This window comes from Meles meles, chromosome 6, assembly GCF_922984935.1.
Source record: "Meles meles chromosome 6, mMelMel3.1 paternal haplotype, whole genome shotgun sequence".
Taxonomy (NCBI): Eukaryota; Metazoa; Chordata; class Mammalia; order Carnivora; family Mustelidae; genus Meles; species Meles meles.
Window position 1 is genome coordinate 26962872 of NC_060071.1, and position 24834 is coordinate 26987705.

General features: G+C 40.7%; 1 protein-coding gene across 2 annotated transcripts in view; it reads left to right on the forward strand.

Annotated features, from left to right (window-relative positions):
- Window positions 1–24834, forward strand: part of GABRG3 (gamma-aminobutyric acid type A receptor subunit gamma3) — a 675960-nt gene that overhangs the window by 47094 nt on the left and 604032 nt on the right. For both annotated transcript variants that reach the window (XM_046006975.1, XM_046006976.1), the window contains one exon: window positions 3186–3253. In XM_046006975.1, the coding sequence (XP_045862931.1) occupies window positions 3186–3253 (68 nt within the window). The remainder of the gene's footprint in view (window positions 1–3185; window positions 3254–24834) is intronic.

Sequence of the window (24834 nt, forward strand, 5' to 3'; positions counted from 1 at the left end):
TCATGTATATGGACCACATCTTCCTTATCCATTCGTCCATTGAAGGGCATCTTGGTTCTTTCCACAGTTTGGCGACTGTGGCCATTGCTGCTATAAACATTGGGGTACAGATGGCCCTTCTTTTCACTACATCTGTATCTTTGGGGTAAATACCCAGTAGTGCAATTGCAGGGTCATAGGGAAGCTCTATTTTTAATTTCTTGAGGAATCGCCCACGCAGTTCTCCAAAGTGGCTGTACCAACTTGCATTCCCACCAACAGTGTAAGAGGGTTCCACTTTCTCCACATCCTCTCCAACACACGTTGTTTCCTGTCTTGCTAATTTTGGCCATTCTAACTGGTGTCAGGTGGTATCTCAATGTGGTTTTAATTTGAATCTCCCTGATGGCTAGTGATGATGAACATTTTTTCATGTGTCTGATAGTCTTTTGTATGTCTTCATTGGAGAAGTGTCTGTTCATATCTTCTGCCCATTTTTTGATATGATTATCTGTTTTGTGTGTGTTGAGTTTGAGGAGTTCTTTATAGATCCTGGATATCAACCTTTTGTCTGTACTGTCATTTGCATATCTTCTCCCATTCCGTGGGTTGCCTTTTTGTTTTGTTGACTGTTTCCTTTGCTGTGCAGAAGCTTTTGATCTTGATGAAGTCCCAAAAGTTCATTTTTGCTTTTGTTTCCTTGGCCTTTGGAGACATATCTTGAAAGAAGTTGCTGTGGCTGATATCGAAGAGGTTACTGCCTATGTTCTCCTCTAGGATTCTGATGGATTCCCATCTCACATTGAGGTCTTTTATCCATTTCGAGTTTATCTTTGTGTACGGTGTAAGAGAATGGTCGAGTTTCATTCTTCTACATATCGCTGTCCAGTTTTCCCAGCACCACTTATTGAAGAGACTGTCTTTTTTTTCCCAATGTATACTTTTTCTTGCTTTGTCGAAGATTATTTGACCATAGAGTTGTGGATCCATATCTGGGCTCTCTACTCTGTTCCACTGGTCTATGTGTCTGTTTTATGCCAGTACCATGCTTTCTTGGTGATCACAGCTTTGTAGTAAAGCTTGAAATCAGGTAACGTGATGCCGCCAATTTTGTTTTTGTTTTTCAACATTTCCTTAGCAATTCTAGGTCTCTTCTGATTCCATACAAATTTTAAAATACCAGTGGAATTTTGATCGGAATGGCATTAAAAGTATAGATTGTCAGAGCCACTTTCTTAAAAGCTCCGTTTACTTTAGCATGATGCTGCTTAAAAGAGCATTTGCTTAGAACAGTTAATTTCCCGGCACCTGGGTGGCTCAGTTGGTTAAGCAATTGCCTTCAGCTCAGGTCATGACCCTGGAATCCTGGGATCTAATTGTGCATTTGGTTTCCAGCTCCACGGGGACTCTGCTTCTCCCTCTGACCTTCTCCCCTTTCATGCTGTCTTCACTGTCTCGCTCTCAAATACATAAATAGAACCTTTAAAAAAAAGAAACAGTTAATTTCCCCCCTAGTTTTGTGTGCACATGTGTGCGTCTCTGTGTGTATGTGTGTGTTTGAGTGTGTGTTTGTGTGTGTGTGTTTGTGTATTCCAGACTGTTATCCCTTAAGACTTTCATTGCACTAATGCACTTAATACTGATTTAGTACTTCCTACTTCAAGTTGTTAAGGCTTTATGTCTCTAGGTCTTTTTTTAATTTAATGAGATTAAGAGCTCTGGAAGCCTAAAGTCTAATACCATAAAATAACCAGAAAAGTCTCTTGCAAAAAGTAGTTTCTCAATTGATTGACTTAACACAGGCTTCTGTATGACATCTCCAAAGGTTATGTGGTATCTGGAAACAGAAAACTTGCTGAATCCAGTGAAGTTGAAGAAATGGGCTACTTACTATTTATAGTAGTTAAAAAATCTGTCTAAAATGAAGAACAGTCCTTTTAGGAAATGTAACCACCATATACATAATACATAGAATTGTGTTGGGTTGTTTTACAAAATGCCAACAGCTCTTTGAAGCTAATATAACTTGGTTATCCTGACAGATGTTAGAGTAGTTGGCTCAAATTCATAATCATTGTTTTCATTTTCATAGAAGTCTGGAAAACATACCTTGGGCTACAGACTGCTGGATATGCAATTTAATGAGACTGTAAGCTCACAAGTGTCGCTCATAGTTCCGAAAGGAGAGTGTGGAAGTCCAATTTGTGAATGATAGTTTATTTAGTGAAACTGAAGGAAGCTTATCGAAATAATTACAGATACAAATACTCTTATATCTGAAATGATTTGTTTCATATGCAAAGTTCAGAGTCTTGTTCCTGTTGCTCTGGGGAAGAAATATTCTAAAATTGGTGATGTCATTCCCTTTATCAGTTGCTAAGTGTTGAGAAGGGAACCTCCTTCTTTCCAAAGGGCAGGAACCTCTGACTCAGATGTTAGCCAGCTCTGCAGTCTCATTATTGGTCCCTGCCAAGGAAAGAGAAACTGGTTTTCCGTAAGGGGAAATTAACTAATTTTACCTCTGATGCACAATGTTGGATTACAATATCTCACCTATAAATTTTATGCTATCGTGGTTGAAACTGTAATTCCTTGACTTACTAAAGCGTTATTCATTTATTAATTATAGGATTTTAAATTTGTGATACATGATGTTTCTTTAGGTTTTACAATAACAATATTCAACATTCCTTTTTCTTCTTTGATGCATGCGCTCTCCAGGTCTTAGCTTTGAGTCATTTTGTTAGGCAGAACAATTAGTTAAGCAGTCAGGTGATGGCTAACCATCTGTGATATTACTCATCACTGGGAGGTTTGGCTTTATAGAAAATGTTGGCAATAAGTTGCTTATACAGTGTTTTCTGTCATTTAACATTTATCATCTTATATTTTCTTTGCCATATAATCAGCTTAACAAATATTGTGGGATATCTTTACAGTCACCTATTCCTGGCAACTTGCAGGGTATAAATGTCCTGTTTTCCAAGAATTTATTAAATACAGGTAAGCATTTCTCATCCTTTGAGAATTTTAAAAAGGAAGATGGGCAGGGTTTGAATTGAAACTACAAGGCAAATCCAAAAGAAAAATCCACTCCTTTCCCACATACCCATGAGGTGTTAGTGCATGAGTCAAAGGAAGTTGAATACTTCTTTCCTCCATCTCTCTGACACAAGGTGTTAACACACATGTATTTTTCTCCACAGTAAAACCGACTGTAATTGACGTTGACATCTACGTTAATAGCATTGGTCCTGTGTCATCAATAAACATGGTAAGAAACTCTTTTCTTTTCTGATCTGAAGATCTTAATATTAGTTCTTACATTCTCGTAAGTTTCTGTTTGAGATTTATCATGCAAGTTTAAACTCACAACTGACTTCTTAAATCTATAGCATTGATTGGTAGTTTAAATATTGAAAATGGCTAAGAAAAATCAGGGAGTGGAGTTTGTGATGCTAGTAGTGAGACATGGCTCTAGTGTTTAAAAGACATCTCACCTTTCACCTTCTCCACATACGTATTTAATGCACAAGATTTTTAGGTGAGATTATTTGCAGTTGTGGAGTCATTGGCTATTTCTTGTTTCATTACTGTTAGGGATAAATATAAATGACAGATTTTTAACTTTTTGGTTCAGTTTTTCAAGACCCCAAAGAGCTGCCTTAGTGTTTCTTAGGAAAAGATCTGAAATTACTCAGATTATAGTTTGCTCTTCAGTTTGAACTCTGGGGGTAAATAAACTGCCTTATTTTTATTTATTTATTTATTTATTTTGGCAGGATAAAGTGTGGTATCAAGTAAGTGATTTTCCTGAGTAGGGTATTCTCACAGATTTAGAAGCAAAATCATCTCCAGAAGTAACTGCAATGTGAAAGAAGGCCTTCCCTGTAAAAAGTGCTTAGCCATGAGGAAAGAGTTGGAATGCTGGAGTACATTAGCATAAAAGTGTCCCAGGAAGTGCTGCAGGCTGGTGTCTTGGCTCCAGGTGGAGTGTGCAAGATTTCAAGAGCACGCATTGGCATTTGTGGGCCCAGTGATGGCAGGAACTCTTGTATGCTGGGGGGCTTCTTTGTACTTTACTGCTGCACACTGGCTCCTGGATTTGCAGGGAGGGGGGTGAGGCTGAGGGTGGGGAATTGCCAAAATGCTGACTTAGATGCTGTCTTTTCATTGCAGTGTTCTGTGGTTAGAAATAATCCCTCCAGAATTAGTAGCAAAAATCAGTTCTTTTCATTGCCAGATATTAAAAGTGTTCATCTTTCCTCTGATGATATAAAGTTTTCTATGTTGGGGTAAAATTATATTTATGGGTGACTCACTTAAAAATAAAAAAACATGTCATCCATAAATTGAGGATGGGCCACTGGCAAAACGGTGAAATGAATAAAAAAGAATTCAGTTCACATGGCCTATGGGCTGTGGATTGTAAAATGTAAATTGTAAATGTAATATTCCCTTTCCTTGATAAGTAATGAATCAGTTGACCGAATAAAGACTGTAATCATTTCTCAGTTCATTTATTTCTTATTCTGGGGTTTTATTTTCTTACATCAGTTCCACATTATTCATTACCCTTGTGCCTAAGACTAATTTATACCCAACACTAAAAAAGAAGTGCCTCCATAGGAATATAGTTAACAAAATTATTTTAGAGAGAGGTGCTTATACTTGTATATCGTAGGGATTTTCATGAACTCCTATAACTTTAAGATCTACTCATTGCCCAGGATTAAGCTTTGCTGTTGGAGTTGATAAAAATTTCTGTCTGGAGGTCATAGGCTTCAGAGGAAGAGGCAGAGGAAGTGACAGTCATGTACAGAGTGATAAGGACTCTGCTAATTGGCAGACACCCTCTTGGGAAAGCTGGCAACATTTGGAATAGATTTCTCTGATGAGGTCTCAGTCTGAAGCCTGATAGATAGGCAGGTGTTTGCCAAGTGGGACAGCATGGGGAAGTCCTCAAAAGATGTTGGGAAGACAGGTGTGTGACCTGATTGGGGGAATGGGGGGCTAGTATGCTGTTTGAAAAGGCAAGGAAGTGGGATATGGTTAGGAAGCACTTGGACCTTCCTGGGACTGAGGCCCGAAGCCTTTATAAAGAGTTGGGTTTCACCCTTAGGCAGACATTGGCATTTGAAAAGTGTATAGACCCACTTCCATCTAAGATATGTATGGGTCAAATTTCCCAAGATTGGTTCATATACATCAAGATCTCTAGTCAGACCCCTTCCTCCATTTTAAAGAGAGAGAGAGAAAGTGAGAGAGAGTGAGAGAGAGCTTGCAATTACATGGCATACAAATGACAGTGATTTAAGTGGTGCATAAACAGTGTATCTTGGAACACTGAAAAAATAAAATTAAATTAAAAAAGAAAAAAATAAAATAATTATTTAAAATAATTCACTTTGATCCCTCAAGAGGGGACGAATGATATTAAAATGGTCTGAGGTGTTGTAAGACCCGAGAAAAATTCGTGAGCATCAAAACCATATATATTCTGCAGCAGACGCACTACTGTTACATTTTTAATAAATGAGATTAAGTAGATAGCTTTTCCAGTTAACCTCCCACTTAAAAAAAATAACCTGAATATTGTGAAATTCATTTGGTCCAATTTTTCTTTCTTTCTAGGAGTTATCTACTGTAGTGAAAGGGTGGGCCAATAAATGTTGTTTGCCTTTTATTTTTAAAAGTGAAGCAAGTGTCTAAGCAACACTGGGCAAGCTGAACGATAGGAAATGCATTGCTCTGGAAGTAATGGCATGTTTATAGACCGTTCTCAGCAGAACTAGAGTTGTCTAGACTATCTATCTCCCTGTCTGTTTCCAAGATACATATTAATATACTACTAACTTTTGTCAGTTAAGCAAACCATAAAGGGTAGGCAAAGTTTTGATAGATAGATAGCCAGGCAGGCAAAGTCTTGTTTTATGGATATATAGTTCAATTAACCAATCTAGGTATATACAGGTACATTAGAATATTCAATTTTTATGTTCTCTGGGATGAATTTCTCTATTTCCTTTTTTTGTTTGTTCAGTAAACATTTCACATACAACTATTGTGTGTCATGCAAGGTGCTGGGTGCAGGTTAAGACAAAGATGAGTGGGAGGAGTAAGTTTAGATTCATAAACAAACCATTATGGTACCCAGAGCAGAGATAGATTCAATGCCAAGTGTTTCAGAAGGAAGAATATCTCATAGCCCCGAGGGATGTTTCAAGAAGTTCATGAATCAAGAGCTTCTGAATTACTTTCTTTTTAATTTAAATGTTTAATTTTTAAAAAGACTTATTTTTTTTAGAGCAGTTTTAGGTTCACAATGAAGTTGAGAGGAAGGTACAGAGATTTTTCATATACCTCCTGCCTTCACACATGTGCAGCTTTACCCCTCATGAATATCAACCCCCTCATCCAGAGTGGTACATTTGTTACAATCAGTGAACCTATACTGACTTCTTTATCACTGAAACATTCTAGTTTACATTAGGGTTCACTCTTGGTCGTGTACATCTGTGGATCTGAACAAATGTGTGAAGATGTATCCACCATTATAGGATCATACAGAATAGTTTCACTGCCCTCAAAACCCTGTTGGTGAAGCTGCTTCTTAAAGGATGGGTATTTCTAACTTGGAAATTTCCAAACTTCTAAATTATTTTTAATAGAAATTGTGCATCATTTATTTCAAGACTAGGAATCTGAAGATCAGGAGAGCTTACACATTTATTTTTGAGTGTTCCCTGTAAGCAACATTTTAGGAAAAGAACAAAGAAAACTAATGCTTTGATACCTCACTGTGGTATTGACCTTATCTCCTTTGATTGTCACAAGGTCATGGTAGAGAAGATACTGCTCTTTCCACATAGTATGTTTGTAATGATTATGTAAAGCTCTTGAAGATGGAGATCCCAGAGCAATGATTCCAACTATGATCAAATGCACTTCTGTAGTCAGTATTGAAATACAGCAGTAGAACTTACGGAGTTTCAGTTTTAACTTAGAAGTTGAGAAGATAAGGGCTCAGAGTGAGAGTAATGTTAGAATTGTTTTTCCTTTTCTTTAAAAAAATAAATAATAGACTTTATTTTTTTAGAGCAGCTTTAAAAATATCTTTTCAGCTTTGTTGTGATAGAACTGACATATAACAGTGTTTAAGTCTACAGTTTACAACTTGGCAATTGGATATATGTATATTGCAAAATGATTATCACAATAAGGTTGGTTAACACCTCCATCACCCCACATAGTTACTCCTCCTTTTTTGTGATGAGAACCCTTAAGATCTGAACAACTTTCAAACATATAATACAATAGTTTAACTATAATCAGCATGCTGTATGTTAGATTCCCAGAACTTATTCATCTTGATGCTACAGGTTTGTACAATTTGACTGGTACATCTCTCCGTTTCCCCCACTCCCAGCCTCTGACAGCTATGTTTCTACTCTGTGTTTCCATGATTTTCATTTCTTTAGACTCCACATATAAATAATATCATATAGTATGTGTCATTCTCTGACTCACATCATGTAGCATAATTTTAAATTTATAGAAAAATTGGACAGAAGTCACAGTTCCCATATGCCCCCCCCCCCCACACATACATACACATTCCTTTTCCTATCATTAACACTTCTCATTAGTATGGTACACCTGTTACAATTGTTAAAAACATATTGATATATTATTATTAGCTGAAGTCTATAGTTTATATTAAGGTTCACTTTTGGTGTTGTACATTCTGTAGGTTTTCAGCAATGTATGGTGGCACTTATCCTCTGTTGTTGTATCACATAAAATATTTTCACTGTCCTAAAAATCCTCTGTGCCCCACCTGCTTATCCCTATGTTCTAACCCCCGGCAATTACCAACACTTTTCCTGTCTCCGTCGGTTGCCTTTTTCAGAAAGTCATACGGTTGGAATCCTAGAGTATGTAGCCCTCTCAGACTAGTTTCTTTGCCTTTGTTTTTAAGAGAACTGGTACCAAGTCATCTCAGGAAATCCAAGACACATAGTGATTGAGTCAAATGCGATGGGACTGTAATATCTGGTTGTGCTGATGTGTTACCCAGAAATGAAGGGGCTGCTGTACAAGTCCTGAAGGCAGGTCAAACATCACCAAAGTATGCTCCATGGCTTAGAATTATAAGACCCGGGGGAGGACGTGCAGTCAGGAGGAGAAGGGGAGAACAAGGGCCCGTGAAACTTCTTGTGATGTCTGTGAACCTCATCCCATCTCCTTTCGCTGTTGACTACAGTTTTAAGAGGTGAAGCCAGGTGACCATGTGGAATCATGGAAGCCCAGGAGGGAGGAAGGTGAGTGAATTCCATTACAGAAAAGTCTGTTATGACTACAGGATGCCCATTGCTCATTAAAACTTTTCTGAAGGCATCTAAGCTCAGGAAAGTCCAAAGGAAGTGAAGCCTGCAGTGCCCCCAAAACACCCTTGTTTTGGTTTTCTTTGCATTTATCCTGCTTAGGGTTTGTAGCAATTTTGCATCTGTACTTTGATACCTTTCATCAGGTTAAAAAAAAAAAATGTCGGCTATTTCTTAAATCTGGCTTCTGCACCATTCTTTCTCCCTCATCACTTTCTAATACTCCAGTCACATGCGTGTTAAACATTTCTCCTACATTCCATTTGTTCCATATGCTTGTGGTCTTTTTGACATTACTTTACTCCAAGCTTCAGTCAGTGGAAAGGCTTCCAGCCTACCTTTCAGCAAACCATCACTCCTCATCTGTGTCCAGTTATCTCCGAAAGCCATCTGTTGAGTTCTTAATTTCATCTCTAAAATTTTAATTTGGTTGTTTCTAAGTTAGTTCTCTGGTGAACTTCTCCATCTTGCAATCTATTTCCTTGAACACATTAATTATTAAATGTGGCTGATAGCTGCAGGAGCTGGCTATATGTGGCACCAGTTTTATTGCCTGTTCTGTTGATAGGCCCCATTTTCTGATGTGCCTGATAATTTTGATTATGTGCAGAAACTTGCAGAGGCCTCAGGTGATGTTGTCTCTCATATCTGGATGTCACAGCTGGTGTGGTCTGGTGTTCAATCTTCCTGAGGTACTGTTGGGCTCTGTTTTTCTCCTCCTCCAGGGCATACCTCCCCAAGGGTCTCAACTGAGGTCCTCGGATGCTTCCCAGGGCCACTCTAAAAAGATCCTGAACTCTAGTTTTTATAATTTTATAATTTATAAATGTTTGATTTTGACTGGAAAATGGCCAACAGTTTTGCTCTTCTTTTTAAGCCATTTTTATGACTGCTTTTTAATTTCTTCTCTATGTGGCTTAATCAGTAAATGTATTGAGGGCAAATGAACATTGTATGGCTCACTTCCCCACTATTTGTTTTCTCTGAAATCTTGACCTCTCATATTAGGACTCCTTGACTTCCCCAAACTCCAGTTTTGCCTCAAGCTCTACTGGGGTCTGTATTCTTAGCAGCTCCTCTCCACCCAGCTCCTTCACATCACGTACCACACTGCCAGGAAATATGTTCTGGGGAGATGACCACAGGTGGGAAATCTGGTCTATCATGGCCAGTCCACTTTCTCACCTCCTCAAATTGATTATTATTATTTTTTTCTTTAAAAAGGGAGGGAGGGGACGGAGGGGCACATGGAGAGAGAAAGAGAATCTTAAGCAAGCTCCACACCCAGCATGGAGCTGGACATGGGGTTTGATCTCACAACTCTCAGATCATGTCCTGAGCCAAAATCATCAGTTCAGCGCTTAACTGACTGAGCCACCCTGGTGCCCCAAATTGATTTTTTAAATGTGTATTTTAATTTGATTTTTATATATGTATTTTATCTAGCTTTTCTTTATGTTCTTAGTGAGAATGTTGGTCTAGGACAAGTGATTCCCATCATTGTCATCCACATTTGTTTTGAAATTTTAAGTTTAGATGGAATAAAGTTTGATTTCTAATAATCAGCAAGGAAGTGATTTGGAACCAAGAGGTAGACCCTAATGAAATATTACTGTAGGATATTTTTTTCTTGCTTTAGTGACCTCCCTGAATGCCTTCAGATTAGTGAAAAAGAGGAAGTTTTTAGAGTCCAGTGTCCAGGTTTTCCCTATATAATGACTCTCCAAGAGAAATTAGAGGAAGTTAAAGATGTCTTTCCTATAGCAATGTTAGCTTTAGAAGATTAGAACACTTGTCTGTTATGTGTTGTTTCAAAGAAAGGTCTTACAGATGTGGTTTCAATATTCTTTTAATAAGTGAAAAATAATACTTCACACATAAAGCTTGTGCATTTGAGATGTGGTTCATCGCAGGATAAAAAGCTATTTTCAAGCTAACAGCAGTAGAAATAATAATATATAAAACATACACTTTTTAAAATAAATCAGCACCTGGCTGGCTCAGTCAGAAAAGCATGTGACTCCTGATCTTTGGGTCTTGAGTTCAAGCCCCATATTGAGTGTAGAGATTACTTATACAAATAAAACTTTTAAAAAAGAAAAAGAATACACTGGAGGAGCCACACAGGGTAAATGACGATGGCTTCTGGGACTTAGAAAATACTCTCCAAGATTGAGAAAGACGATGACATTTAAAGACTTTTTTTTTGTTTTGTTTTTTTGTTTTTTTGTTTGTTTTTTTGTTTTGTTTTGTTTTGTTTTTCTTAAATTTATTTATTTTTTCAGCGTAACAGTATTCATTGTTTTTGCACAACACCCAGTGCTCCATGCAATATGTGCCCTCCCTATTACCCACCACCTGTTCCCCCAACCTCCCACCCCCGACCCTTCAAAACCCTCAGGTTGTTTTTCAGAGTCCATAGTCTCTTATGGTTCGCCTCCCCTTCCAAATTTTTTTTTTATAAACATATAATGTATTTTTATCCCCAGTGGTACAGGTCTGTGTATCGCCAGGTTTACACACTTCACAGCATTCACCATAGCACATACCCTCCCCAATGTCCATAACCCCCTCCCCCTCTCCCAACCCCACCTCCCCCCAGCAACCCCCAGTTTGTTTTGTGAGATTAAGAGTCATTTATGGTTTGTCTCTCTCCCAACCCCATCTTGTTTCATTTATTCTTCTCCTATCCCCCTAACCCCCTGTGTTGCATCTACACGTCCTCATATCAGGGAAATCATATGATAGTTGTCTTTCTCTGATTGACTTATTTCACTAAGCATGATACCCTCTAGTTCCATCCACGTCGACGCAAATGGCAAGATTTCATTTCTTTTGATGGCTGCATAGTATTCCATTGTGTATATATACCACCTCTTCTTTATCCATTCATCTGTTGATGGACATCTAGGTTTTTTCCATAGTTTGGCTATTGTAGACATTGCTGCTATAAACATTTGGGTACACGTGCCCCTTCGGATCATTTAGGGTAAATACCCAGTAGGGCAATTGCTGGGTCATAGGGTAGCTCTATTTTCAACATTTTGAGGAACCTCCATGCTGTTTTCCAGAGTGGTTGCACCAGCTTGCATTCCCACCAACAGTGTAGGAGGGTTCCCCTTTCTCCGCATCCTCGCCAGCATCTGTCATTTCCTGACTTGTTAATTTTAGCCATTCTGAACTGGTGTGAGGTGATATCTCATTGTGGTTTTGATTTGTATTTCCCTGATGCCGAGTGACGTGGAGCACTTTTTCATGTGTCTGTTGGCCATCTGGATGTCTTCTTTGCAGAAATGTCTGTTCATGTCCTCTGCCCATTTCTTGATTGGATTGTTTGTTCTTTGGGTGTTGAGTTTGCTAAGTTCCTTATAGATTTTGGATACTAGCCCTTTATCTGATATGTCGTTTGCAAATATCTTCTCCCATTCTGTCAGTTGTCTTTTGGCTTTGTTAACTGTTTCCTTTGCTGTGCAAAAGCTTTTGATCTTGATGAAATCCCAATAGTTCATTTTTGCCCTTGCTTCCCTTGCCTTTGCCGTTGTTCCTAGGAAGATGTTGCTGTGGCTGAGGTCGAAGAGGTTGCTGCCTGCATTCTCCTCAAGGATTTGGATGGATTCCTTTCTCACATTGAGGTCCTTCATCCATTTTGAGTCTATTTTAGTGTGTGGTTTAAGGAAGTGGTCCAGTTTCATTTTTCTGCATGTGGCTGTCCAATTTTCCCAGCACCATTTATTGAAGAGGCTGTCTTTTTTCCATTGGACATTCTTTCCTGCTTTGTCGAAGATTAGTTGACCATAGAGTTGAGGGTCTATTTCTGGGCTCTCTATTCCGTTCCATTGATCTATGTGTCTATTTTTGTGCCAGTACCATGCTGTCTTGATGATGACAGCTTTGTAATAGAGCTTGAAGTCTGGAATTGTGATGCCATCCACTTTGGCTTTCTTTTTCAATATTCCTTTGGCTATTCGAGGTCTTTTCTGGTTCCATATAAATTTGTGGATTATTGGTTCAATTTCTTTGAGAAAAATGAATGGTATTTTGATAGGGATTGCATTAAATGTGTAGATTGCTTTAGGTAGCATAGACATTTTCACAATATTTATTCTTCCAATCCAGGAGCATGGAACATTTTTCCATTTCTTTGTGTCTTCCTCAATTTCTAAAGCGTTTTTCAACCTGGGATCCAGCAAGCCTCATTCTGTAGCAGGTATCCACTTGACTGTGAGCCCTGATGCCAACACCCACATCTCTTTTTGATTCTCCTAGTATTCAGTCCAGATGCCCTGATAAGTATGTGTCAGATGAATGAAGGGACAAAAATCATTTCACTCTCTGTTTGTCCACATACATACCCATTAGTATATCTTAATGTGTGAACAGATACACATCTTTCACACTGCACACTTTGCCATGCCTTTAGGTTACAATTTTATTAGTTACTAGATTAATTTCTCTTTCTCTAAAAATATTAGCTAACACTTTTCCAGTGCTTCCACTGTTGCAAGAAATTAGTCTTAATAATAAACCTATGGAGGACATTGATATCATCACCCAAGCTTATGGCTAATGGAGCTAAAGTTGTAACCCTCATGTCCTGTCTCAAAGGCTGTCCATCTGGAAGATGGTAGAATAATCACTCACTCTTTGAAGTAAAAAGGAAATCAGTGTGAGCTATTCTAATAGACAGATCTTAATGTAAAATCAGTGCATTTTAAACTTATACTCTATGTCTTGTTTGCTTTGTTCTCCTGTTTCTTGGAACTTTTCATCATTTTATACAAATGTTACTAGAGGTACTACCTGGTAGGATGGGACATTCATGTGCATTGTGTGAATAGATGTGAACTTTTCAGTGATGTAAGAACAGTGTAATATCTGTAATGTTAATAAAGCATCTGTCCTTTGTTAGTGATAATCTTGCACACAAACTCCTTCAAATCTATGAATAGCTTCTTATTTTTTTCATATTGAACTTTTCCATTTCTGTTGTGTATTTCACAGTGGTTATCGCTCATTCTTCACAATATGGGCTCCATGATGTACCTCTGAAAAGAGCACCTTCTGTATGTTGTAGATAAAAACCATTTTCTGAAAGGGTGGGCCATTGAATTGGGACTTAATATTAAAGAATCTGAAGAAGTTCTTGCATCTTACCTTGATGAAGTACCCATAAGCCCTCACACAGGTCCAACTTGCCTAGAGGCAGGAAATAGCACTCATTTTGCTATGGCCTTATTTTGCACCTGTGGTAGGATCAGAAGGACAGGTATGTTGTGCTGAAGTGTTGCTTCAGGTGGCAAGGTACAATTATTGGCTCCTAAGAGGGGTTGGTGACCTGTATATTCCAGAGAAGTACCTCTTACAGCATTGTGGAGGATTACAGTAGGGACTGGCAAGGTTGAGTTAGGGAAATATCTGAGGATTGTTGTGCAAGTCCAGGGTGAGAAATATGAGTCCTAAACTTGAATAGTGGTGGTGGGATATAGAGGTGAGTGTGGACTTGAGAAATGTAAATTCCCAGACATGACCATTGACCTCATGCAGGCATTAAAGAATGGGAGAAGTCAAGGGTGACTCACAGGATAACAAAGTTCATTAATCCAATAAATATTACTGAGCACCCACCATATGCCAGGTCCCAAGGCACGTAATTGGGCACAGTGTTTGTGTAATAAACCACAAAAGGCCAAACTGTTTATGCAACTTCAGGTGCTACAGCATTAAACATTGAACAAGCACAAACACTATGGCTTCAATTTGTGGGCAGATCAAAAAGAAATGAAACATGTGGATGTGACCACACACTCAAGGTTTCCTTATATGATAGTGGAGAGAGCTAGTAATGATTGTTTATTGATGCCAGATCACAGTGAGGGCTTTGTAGAACATAGTAAGTTGTTTGGATTTTAGGAAGAAACCAATGGAAGTTACTAAACAGGTAAATTATGTAGCTTATCTTTCAAAAATAATGCTGTACCCTGACTCTGCAAAGGGTTGAAAGGCCAGCTTTACCCCTGTCACTAGCTCCCTGGAAGCAGCAGAAAACATCTACAGATCTTGTTAATGAGACCTGCAATGGGCTTAATTGTACCCCCCCCATCAGATCCCTCCTACTTAAATTAATTTATTGAAGTCTTTTCTCTAAGTACATTAGAATGTGACCTTATTTGGAAACAGAGTCATTGTAAGAGTAATTAGTTAAGATGAGGTCACACTAGAGTAGGGTGGGCCCTAATCCAGCAAGACTAGTGTTCTTATATAAAAGAAAATTTGGACATAAGGAGAACACCATGTGAAGATGAAGGTAGAGATCTACAAGCTAAGGAATACCAAAGATGGCCAGCAAGCCACCTGCAGCTAGGAGAAAAGCCAGGAATGGTGTCTCCTTCGCAGACCTCAGAAGGAATCGACACTGAAAACTCCTTGATCTTGCGGTTCCAGCCTCCAGAACTATGAGCGACCCATTTCTGTTATTTGAGCCACCCAGGTTGTGGTACTTCACTGTGGCAGCCCTAGCAGTGCAAGACAGGGCCCATCCCATATTTTGCAGGTTCTGGTTATTTATAAGAGGTTGTCACTTTCCATGTGACCCTGACTTGTTGCTTCAGGAGGGCTGTAGTTTATCCACTACCTTTACCCTTTTCTCAGAACTCAGCATCACAGCAAGGGTGACTGACTGGTCAGTGGAAGCAGGTGTAGCTTCCCTCTTTGTATAGCTACTCCCCTAGCAAGGTTGTATGTCATATTATATTCCTAGTCTAGGACAGTCCTAGGAGTTAGGGATTATTGTTCCACTTAATAATGAAGAGCACAAGACCACCCCCAGAGAGTAAGTAGAAGTACTACTTCAAGCAGTTCTTGAAGCCAAGGCTGGTTCTAGAGGTGTGAGTGGTGCTTCCTGAATCTCCCACTCTGAGAAATGAAGATATTCTCTGGTTTTGAAAGAGCCATAGCTGGGAGCCATTTTCAGCTCACCAGCAGTGAGACTTCCTAGGTGGGCAAGGAGGGTGTTGGTATGGGTCACTGGACATGACCCATGGCTGTGAGAGATTATACAGAAGGGAGAATTGCAGTCCCCACTCCCTACTGCTTTGCCAGAAAGGCAACCACTCATGTCAGCCCCTTCTGGCCATTGTGCCCCATTTCACACTTTGAGATCTGTAGAGGTTGTGAATCCCAAGGTCAGTGGGAACATCAGATATTATGGCACCCTTATAATTGCTGTGGCCAGAATACCGCCGCATAATTGATAACCACTTATTTTCACATCTGTCTTTCCCATGAGACTCAGAAGTCCCCCAGGGCATGGGTTTGTATTTCTGTAATCCCCTGACTAGCACAGATGCAGGACTCAGCAGACTTGCATTCGGTGGGTGAGGTGCTATGGAGAATTATAGAATGGATGAAGCCCTCTGAGAACAGAATTGTGGGGGTAATATTTATGGATGTCCATTCTGGAAGGCAAGACCTTTAGCATCTTGTTCACTAACAAACCTAGCTTCTGCATGATGCCAGGCACAGAACACTAAATACTGGTATCTACTGGAAGTGCATAACTTTATCCTTTGAATCTGGGTTCAAGAGGCCCAGAGTTGTAGGCTGCTTTCCTTCATCATTTTACCCCTTATAGTACCTGCTATGATGCTGGTCATGTATGTGTCTTTGTTAGATGGTCTTAACCAAGTAAGGAGTGCAGAATAGACATCAGAAGTGCTTGGAACTTGGCCCTCGCAAGGGCAGAGTGCGTATGCAAAGAGAGCAGGAAATGTCCAGAGAAAGAGTAAAATGTGGGCATATGTTCTCTTCCTCATGTGTGAAGAAATAGGAGATGATCAAGAGAGGCTGGTCTTTGGAAAAGATGCCATGCTTTCCCTCTGTGCTTCTAGGACTTCAGGTGGCAACAAAGAGTACCTTATTTGATTGGGGTCTGTCAGCTGTTCATACACCCTGACGCAGATCCAGGCTCCAGCAGCTGTTGTCTGACCTCTCTTCTCCCAGCTCTTCATGGGCTCTTCATGGGCTCCTCAGCCACCTCCTGTCCTTCTCCTATTCATGGCTTTCCTTCTGTTCCCTGGAACTTTACACCTGGAACTATTTTCTTTGTTTATATCTTTAATATCTTCTGCTCTCTCTTCAGGTTCTCACTTGTTTTCCCTGGGTTACTTCAGTTTCCCGACTGGCTTTCCTGTGTACAGTACTCTATCTCTCCCACATTGTCTTCACACAGGTGCCCCAGTTGTCTTCCTGGAGGTCGGTCTCAGCTCATTGCTCCTCTGTTGGAACACCTTGTGTGGGTCCAGGTGTCTGTGAAATAAAGGCTCCTCGTCCAGCACTGTATGTCTTGTACAGTTTGCCTCTAGCCTCTTTCAGCATTACTACTCACTGTAGTCCCAGAAACAGGATGCTTTAGGCATGCTGGACTAACAGACTTTTTCCAATTTCCTATTTCTAGCTCTGGCCTCTTTTCCTCCTGTTCCTCTCCTGGAATGAATGACTGTCAAATTTTTCTTTCTGTAAAGATCACATTCACTCATCAAGGCTCCCCACATTCTTTCTGAGGACACCTCACCACTGCCATTCAGCTGATTCCTTTTTTGCCGCTACCGTTGCAGGAAAAAAAAATTCTCAATTTTGGTTTCACCTCATGTTTCTTCATATTCCTACTAGTGGCATATATGTCTGACCCCTAAGATTTTTCATTGCTCCTGGAGTTCACTTCTTAAACCTATTCTTTTTTTTTTTTCTCTTGCTGTCGTTTTCCAGGGTTCTGTGCACATAGAAGTAGATTAATAAGTGTGTACAGGTTTGTGAAATTCAGTCATAAGAAAATAATCAAGTGGGAAGTATGTAATAAATAGTAAGAATTAATTCAACTTTGAAATTAAAGAGAATTTATTTTTAGTTTTTTTTTAGAGAAATTATTTTTAAATATAGGTGTCTTACTCTAGACTAGTCCTAGAAAACTCCCATTGTGGAGTTCCCTTCCACTTACTTAGCCATGTACCTAAGAGAATCTGCTTCTTGTTTTTTCTTCCCAGGAAGTTCTTCTTTATTTAGACAATTTTGTCCTCCTTTGTGTTTCTGCCATCCTCATGTTGTTCAACTTTGTTCTCATGTCCTTGAGTCTGCCAAGTCTTTGCTTTGGTCATACAGCTGCTTCACTGTGCATGTCCCTGCACTTGGTGTCACCCCACAGCTCGTGGCAGCAGAGCCGGGCCGGTTAGGATAAGGTGCGTGCCCCAGGTGGGTTGAGAGTCCAGTTTATCCACTAACATTTCCTGAGTTCACTTGCCGTTAAGTTGCCAGGCAGTCACCCAGGACGAGGAGGAGCCTAAGACACACTTCAGTCTGTACAAACCACACTGCCCACTCTTTCTTTGTCTACTCAAAAGCTCCTGAAATCCTGCAAGAGGATAGAACTGGAGTGAAACAAATGGCTGGCCCTTGGAGGCAAGCACGTTGCACCTTTGCTCCCAGAGGGCAGAGCTTGCTGTTTCCAGGTCACCGGGGTGCGCCAGTGGAAAACAAAGTGCTGGGGGCATTGTTGAGAAGAAACATGCATGCAGTGTCCTCTTTGATCTCTTCTAAAGTAAATGTCCTACAGTTTCATGAGCCTATGACACAAAGAGGAAATTTTATAATACTGAAAAACCTCTTTCAAAATTTTCTACCAACAATTGATTGTGCCAATGATTTGCAATCACTCACCTTTTGTTTCTAGACTCTAATCTACCCATCCTTCTCTTTCATAATATCGAAGTCTAAAGATAGACTTGTCCTTGGAGTTATGCAAGGAAATGAAAATGAATTATCAAAGAAAGCAGTAAAATACTGTTTTCCTTTCTTTTCTTTTGGCTTCAAAGCTACAAGTTAGAGATTTCAAGAAAGACATTTGAGTAAGGAAACCAAAGGCTTAAGCTTTTAAAAGGAATTTACACGAGATTAGAAGAGAATGACCCTGTGAATTCAGTTTCCCTTTCTTTCTCTTCTGGAATTGTCCAGTCTTCCCTAACTGTTTTTTGTTGAAATTGACCAGCAAGACCCCTTCTCTATGAGGAGTTGACCTTTGTGTCAGGTGCACTGAACCGTGAAAACTCTTCCAGCATCCAGTATTTAAGGAGCAGCCGTGGACAACATTTGTTGAAAATCTCTCTCTCTGTCTAGCAGTACTGGACAGGCTAAAAGCCACAGAAGAGAGAGAACGTTAGCTGCTCTGCACTGTACACAGTGCTCCTTATTTGGAAAATTCTGATTTGAACATCTTGTGAGGTTTTTTTAGCCTAAGCTGTAGACATGATTTCTGACTTCTTCCTAGATCTTGTGTGGCTATCTGGTAACTGCTCCTCACTCAACAAATTCTTAACTGAGCATCCTTACTTATCAATCCAAATTCCTGCTTTTTGGTTTCTGTATTGTTAGCAACATATTCTTTTGCAAAAGCACCCTGTTAAAACAAATGGACAAAGTCAGAATCAACTTTGATCTTGTGTCTTTTACTTTTCAAATATGTCTTGTCACCGGGTATGCTGCTCTTGTCACAGGTGATGCTACCAGCATGAAATCAGAGCTCTAAACTTATCTCTGAAACCACAGGAAGATACTGTGAGAGGAAAAGTGCTGCCAGTCCAAGGACTTAGGTCACTGCAGTCCCTGGTAGAGCTCTCCTGGCCCTTAAAGTAGTATAAGAAGTCCTCAAATAGGTCCTCTTATCCATGAAGGATGGATGATATCCTCCAAAACCAGCTCTGCTCCTACATGCAAGGCAGGTCTCCCATTTTTGGGTCTTATTTTGTGGTGTGTGATTTCTTTAAAGGAAAATGAGGTAGAGAGCCAAAACTGGCCTCAGTGATGGCAATACCCAGGTGGCCTAGCTTGATGCAAAGGACTGCCCTGATGGATCCCATCTGTATCCACACTCTCACTCTTGATGGAAAATCTCATACTTAATGATTTTCACCTGAACTAGAGAATTTCAATAGAGTAGCTCTACAGCCCCCCACCCCCTCCACACACTATTTTCTAAATTCTTACACAGAATCAAAATATATAAAATGGGTGGATGGTTGAGCTTCTCTGAGGCAAGTAGGAGGAGGAAGCTGGAGACATGCCACTTGGACCCTCCCACCACCCCAGGAAGCCGCCTCCAAAAGCAGGTGGCTTTTAGAATGTCTTCTGAAAATCCCTCACCTAGAATGTTACAGCTCCCTCCTGCTGCTTCAGATTCTGGCGTCTTCCTTCTGTATCCTCTCTGGACATGGCTGCCAAGTAACCTCCAGAATGTGCAAAGTAAGCTGCCCATCCCTCTGCTGAAAAGTTTTTGAGGAAGTCCCATTGCCCTTTCATGTGGTTGTGTGATTATTGATGGCTCCTCTTCCCTGGGTACCATCCTTGACTCCCTGCCTTCCCTTCCACTTGCTGGCACATCACCAGGTATTGCTGGCATGATACTGCAAGAGGCTCCCCTGCCTAGGGGCTCTTGGTCACTTCTCATAGCTGCCTGTTCACATTCTTTCAATGTGAACAATATTTCTGGGTTCAGCTCCAAACTGCTTGTTGTGGATGTCAGGCTCCCCACAAGGTTTGTGGGACCTGTCCCTTGCTGGTGCCATTGCTTCCTCTCATCTCTCAGCCCCTCTCTTTGCCTGTATCAGTGTTACTGTGCTTCTCCTCCTAAGCAGTCTTCTGCCATCATTCCAGGCTGAGCAGCAGACCCTCTGGAGTGATTACAGAGCCTGGTACACATGTGTGTCAGAAACTTATAGGATACCATTGTTGACTTTCTTTCTGTAGGTGTGTGTGTTGTATTTAGTGGCAAGCCTTTATGGGTGGGGTCCCGCATTTGTAGGGCTCAATGGCTGGCCCTTAGAAGATGGCTTAGTAAATATCTTTTCCTCTACCTGAATCTGATTAGCTTGTGTATGCTTCTTCCACTGCCTGAAAGCTCCTCCCTTCCCAGACAAATGATTTCCATCTTTTCAGCTCAGCTCCAACATCTATTACTTCTTTAGTAATGTTTTCTTCAGCAAAGCCCAGGAGGAATTGTTGATTGAATTGAATTTGGTGGACCACTTCATTTTTCTACAACTCAGAAAAACACCATATTTTTTCCCTGTTGCTTGGTTGTAAATATGCATTTCTCCATCAGTATATTTTTCTCTGTCAAGTCAGGAGTATACAGTTAAGTATGGATAGCTAGCTATTGCAGCATAACCTATTATCTTAACAGTGACTTAAGATGCTTAAGATGACATATTTCTTGTGTCACGGTTTAGGGTTTTGAAGGGTCAGGGGTGGGAGGTTGGGGCAACCTGAGGGTTTTGAAGGGTCAGGGGTGGGAGGTTGGGGGAACAGGTGGTGGGTAATGGGGAGGGCACGTTTTGCATGGAGCACTGGGTGTTGTGCAAAAAGAATGAATACTGTTACACTAAAAAAATAAATAAAATGGAAAAAAAAAAAAGAAATATAGGAACAGTTGGCTGGCATCTCTACCCCAAGATCTCTCACAGACAAATGAGGCCAGACCTTCAGACATGTCAATGTTTGGCTGGGGTTGGGGGAAGGATCCATTTCTGGCATCACTCACATGGCTGTTGGAAAGACTTGGTTCTTCACTGGTTGTTGGACTCAGGGTCTCAGTTTCTTGCTGGCCTTTGCTGGAGCCTCCCTTAGTTCTTGCCACACCACACCACACAGTTTTATTAGAGAGAGGCCAGAGAGAGAGAGGAAGGAAGGAAAGGAAGAAGGAGGAAGGAGGAAGGAAGTTTGGGGGACAAGAGAGGAAGTGTGTAAGAGGCAAGTTTTTATTATCTAATTTGGAGGTGATACCCCCTCACTTCTGCCATAGTCTGTTCATTAGGAACAAACCATTAGGTCCAACCCACATGGTAGGTGGGGATATCCTCAAGGGCTGGAATGTCAGGAGGAGGAGATATTTGGGAGCCATTTCAGAAGCTGATGACCACACACCTGCTTTTTGCCAGTCACTGTGCTGGTTTTCTTCAGTACTGTGAAAACAGCCATGAAACTTCCTTCGCTGTGCTTCAAGCAGCTGTGCACTTGGAACTGCAAACCAAAAGTAGACATGGCCTCTGAAATCTGGGTTATAAAACCTAGAAATTGTAGTAGCCATGAGTTCATATAACTGCTGAAACAGATTATTATACAAGTTGAGGTGAGTTATTTGGAGAAAAGGATGATGATAATGATGATGGAGTTTGACCTAGATCAGAGATCATCAGAGGATTCCTTGAGGAACCCTTGAAATCTGAAGAGATGAGTTGAAGTTAACCAGGGGTGCAGGTGGTGGGAGTCCTGGGCTGGGCATCAGGGCATCCTGAACAGGAAGGAAGAGCTGGTGCGAAAGTCTCGTGGTAAGTGCTGCATGGTCCATCTCAGACACTCAGAGAAAGGCGAAACATCTTACCAGCTCTGACCAGGAGAACAGACCGGAGAAAGTTGCTACCTTATGCTCCATCCTATTAGTTTGCACTCAGCCACATACTTCATCCATTTCCTCTTTCTGGAAAGCAGCTAGTGTGTACCACGAGATAAACTATTTGGGATGAATGAAGTGATATATGCTTTGGCAAAATCAATTTAAACAGCTTCCAGCTAGAGCACAAAACCATAAATCTGCTGAAATTGCTGGGTATCAAGGGACGTCAGCCGTCACAGTACTTTGCTTTATCAAAAGCAGATGTGCATTCAGTGAAAGAGAAAGGGAATGGAACTAGCACCTACTGAGTTCCCAATACCCACCAAACAATTTACCCAAATTACCTCATTTAGTCCTCACAGAACCCCATGAAGTCAGTATGATCAGTATCTTTTCAGAGATAGAATCAAGTGCAGTTAGACACTGGCCTGAGACCATGCCCACAGCTGTCCACACTACAAGGGCAGTGTGCCCTCTGCAGGGTAGCTTTCCCTCACTTTGTTGCAAAACCCCATCCCTACCAACAGGCCAGTTAATCCTAAGTGTACGAGAAACCCTGCCTAACTTTGGAGCACAGTTTCAATCTCTCTGTCTGCAAATGGTGATGTTAATTATGTTTGCTGTCTCAGCCAGGGTGGGGTGGATGTTAGCTTGACTTGAGAACTGTGGAAAGTTCAGAACTCAGAATGATGACAGGGAGCAGGCAGGCGAGCCCTGAGTCCTTATATTCTTCTTAAATTATTTCTTCTTCCTCAGTGTCTCTCTGGCCTGTTCCTGTTTCTCCAACAGCATGGAGACAGCCATGAAACTTCCTCTGCTTTGCTTTGAGCCACTGTGCACTTGGAACTGCAAACCAAAGACTGAAAAGGAGACAAGGTGTGTATGAAAATGAGGAAGACTGACCACACATCTTTATACATCTTCATATACACACTGTTTCCTCGTCAGTCTTTGGTTTGCAGTTCTGTGTTATAGGAGAAGACTTTCCTCCATACTTCTTTTGCTCTTTAATACGTTAATAGGAAATTTTCTGAACTCCGGTTTCAAACCTTCACCTCATCCTCATGTTTCATTGCTCTCCAATATGGGAGGCATGGTTTTCAGAGGTCAGAAAGTAGGCACATGCTTTACAATGTTATTCCAGTCTTGGACTGGAAGAAAACATTCATTATACTTTTGTCTTCCAGCCATCTGTTGGAGGTAAATTATCATGAGGCACATCGGCAGCTCACAAATGCTTAGAATAGTATGATATCTACAGGAAGAATTGTACCTAAATTCAACTGTTTTTTTTTTTTTTCCATTTTATTTATTTTTTAAGCGTAATAGTATTCATTCTTTTTGCACAACACCCAGTGCTCCATGCAAAACGTGCCCTCCCCATTACCCACCACCTGTTCCCCCAACCTCCCACCCCTGACCCTTCAAAACCCTCAGGTTGTTTTTCAGAGTCCATAGTCTCTTATGGTTCGCCTCCCCTTCCAAATTTTTTTTTTTTAATAAACATATAATGTATTTTATCCCCAGGGGTACAGGTCTGTGAATCGCCAGGTTTACACACTTCACAGCACTCACGATAGCACTTACCCTCCCCAATGTCCATAGCCCCCTCCCCCCTCCCAATCCCACCTCCCCCCAGCAACCCCCAGTTTGTTTTGTGAGATTAAGAGTCATTTATGGTTTGTCTCCCTCCCAATCCCATCTTGTTTCATTTATTCTTCTCCTATCCCCCTACCCCCCCATGTTGCTTCTCCATGTCCTCATATCAGGGAGATCATATGATAGTTGTCTTTCTCCGATTGACTTATTTCACTAAGCATGATATGCTCTAGTTCCATCCACGTCGTCGCAAATGGCATGATTTCATTTCTTTTGATGGCTGCATAGTATTCCATTGTGTATATATACCACTTCTTCTTTATCCATTCATCTGTTGATGGACATCTAGGTTCTTTCCATAGTTTGGCTATTGTAGACATTGCTGCTATAAACATTCGGGTACACGTGCCCCTTCGGATCACTATGTTTGTATCTTTAGGGTAAATACTCAGTAGTGCAATTGCTGGGTCATAGGGTAGTTCTATTTTCAACACTTTGAGGAACCTCCATGCTGTTTTCCAGAGTGGTTGCACCAGCTTGCATTCCCACCAACAGTGGAGGAGGGTTCCCCTTTCTCCACATCCTCACCAGCATCTGTCATTTCCTGACTTGTTAATTTTAGCCATTCTGACTGGTGTGAGGTGATATCTCATTGTGGTTTTGATTTGTATTTCCCTGATGCCGAGTGACGTGGAGCACTTTTTCATGTGTCTGTTGGCCATCTGGATGTCTTCTTTGCAGAAATGTCTGTTCATGTCCTCTGCCCATTTCTTGATTGGATTGTTTGTTCTTTGGGTGTTGAGTTTGCTAAGTTCCTTATAGATTTTGGATACTAGCCCTTTATCTGATATGTCGTTTGCAAATATCTTCTCCCATTCTGTCAGTTGTCTTTTGGCTTTGTTAACTGTTTCCTTTGCTGTGCAAAAGCTTTTGATCTTGATGAAATCCCAATAGTTCATTTTTGCCCTTGCTTCCCTTGCCTTTGCCGTTGTTCCTAGGAAGATGTTGCTGTGGCTGAGGTCGAAGAGGTTGCTGCCTGCATTCTCCTCAAGGATTTGGATGGATTCCTTTCTCACATTGAGGTCCTTCATCCATTTGGAGTCTATTTTCGTGTGTGGTGTAAGGAAGTGGTCCAATTTCATTTTTCTGCATGTGGCTGTCCAATTTTCCCAGCACCATTTATTGAAGAGGCTGTCTTTTTTCCATTGGACATTCTTTCCTGCTTTGTCGAAGATTAGTTGACCATAGAGTTGAGGGACGATTTCTGGGCTCTCTATTCTGTTCCACTGATCTATGTGTCTGTTTTTGTTCCAGTACCATGCTGTCTTGATGATGACAGCTTTGTAATAGAGCTTGAAGTCCGGAATTGTGATGCCACCAACTTTGGCTTTCTTTTTCAATATTCCTTTGGCTATTCGAGGTCTTTTCTGGTTC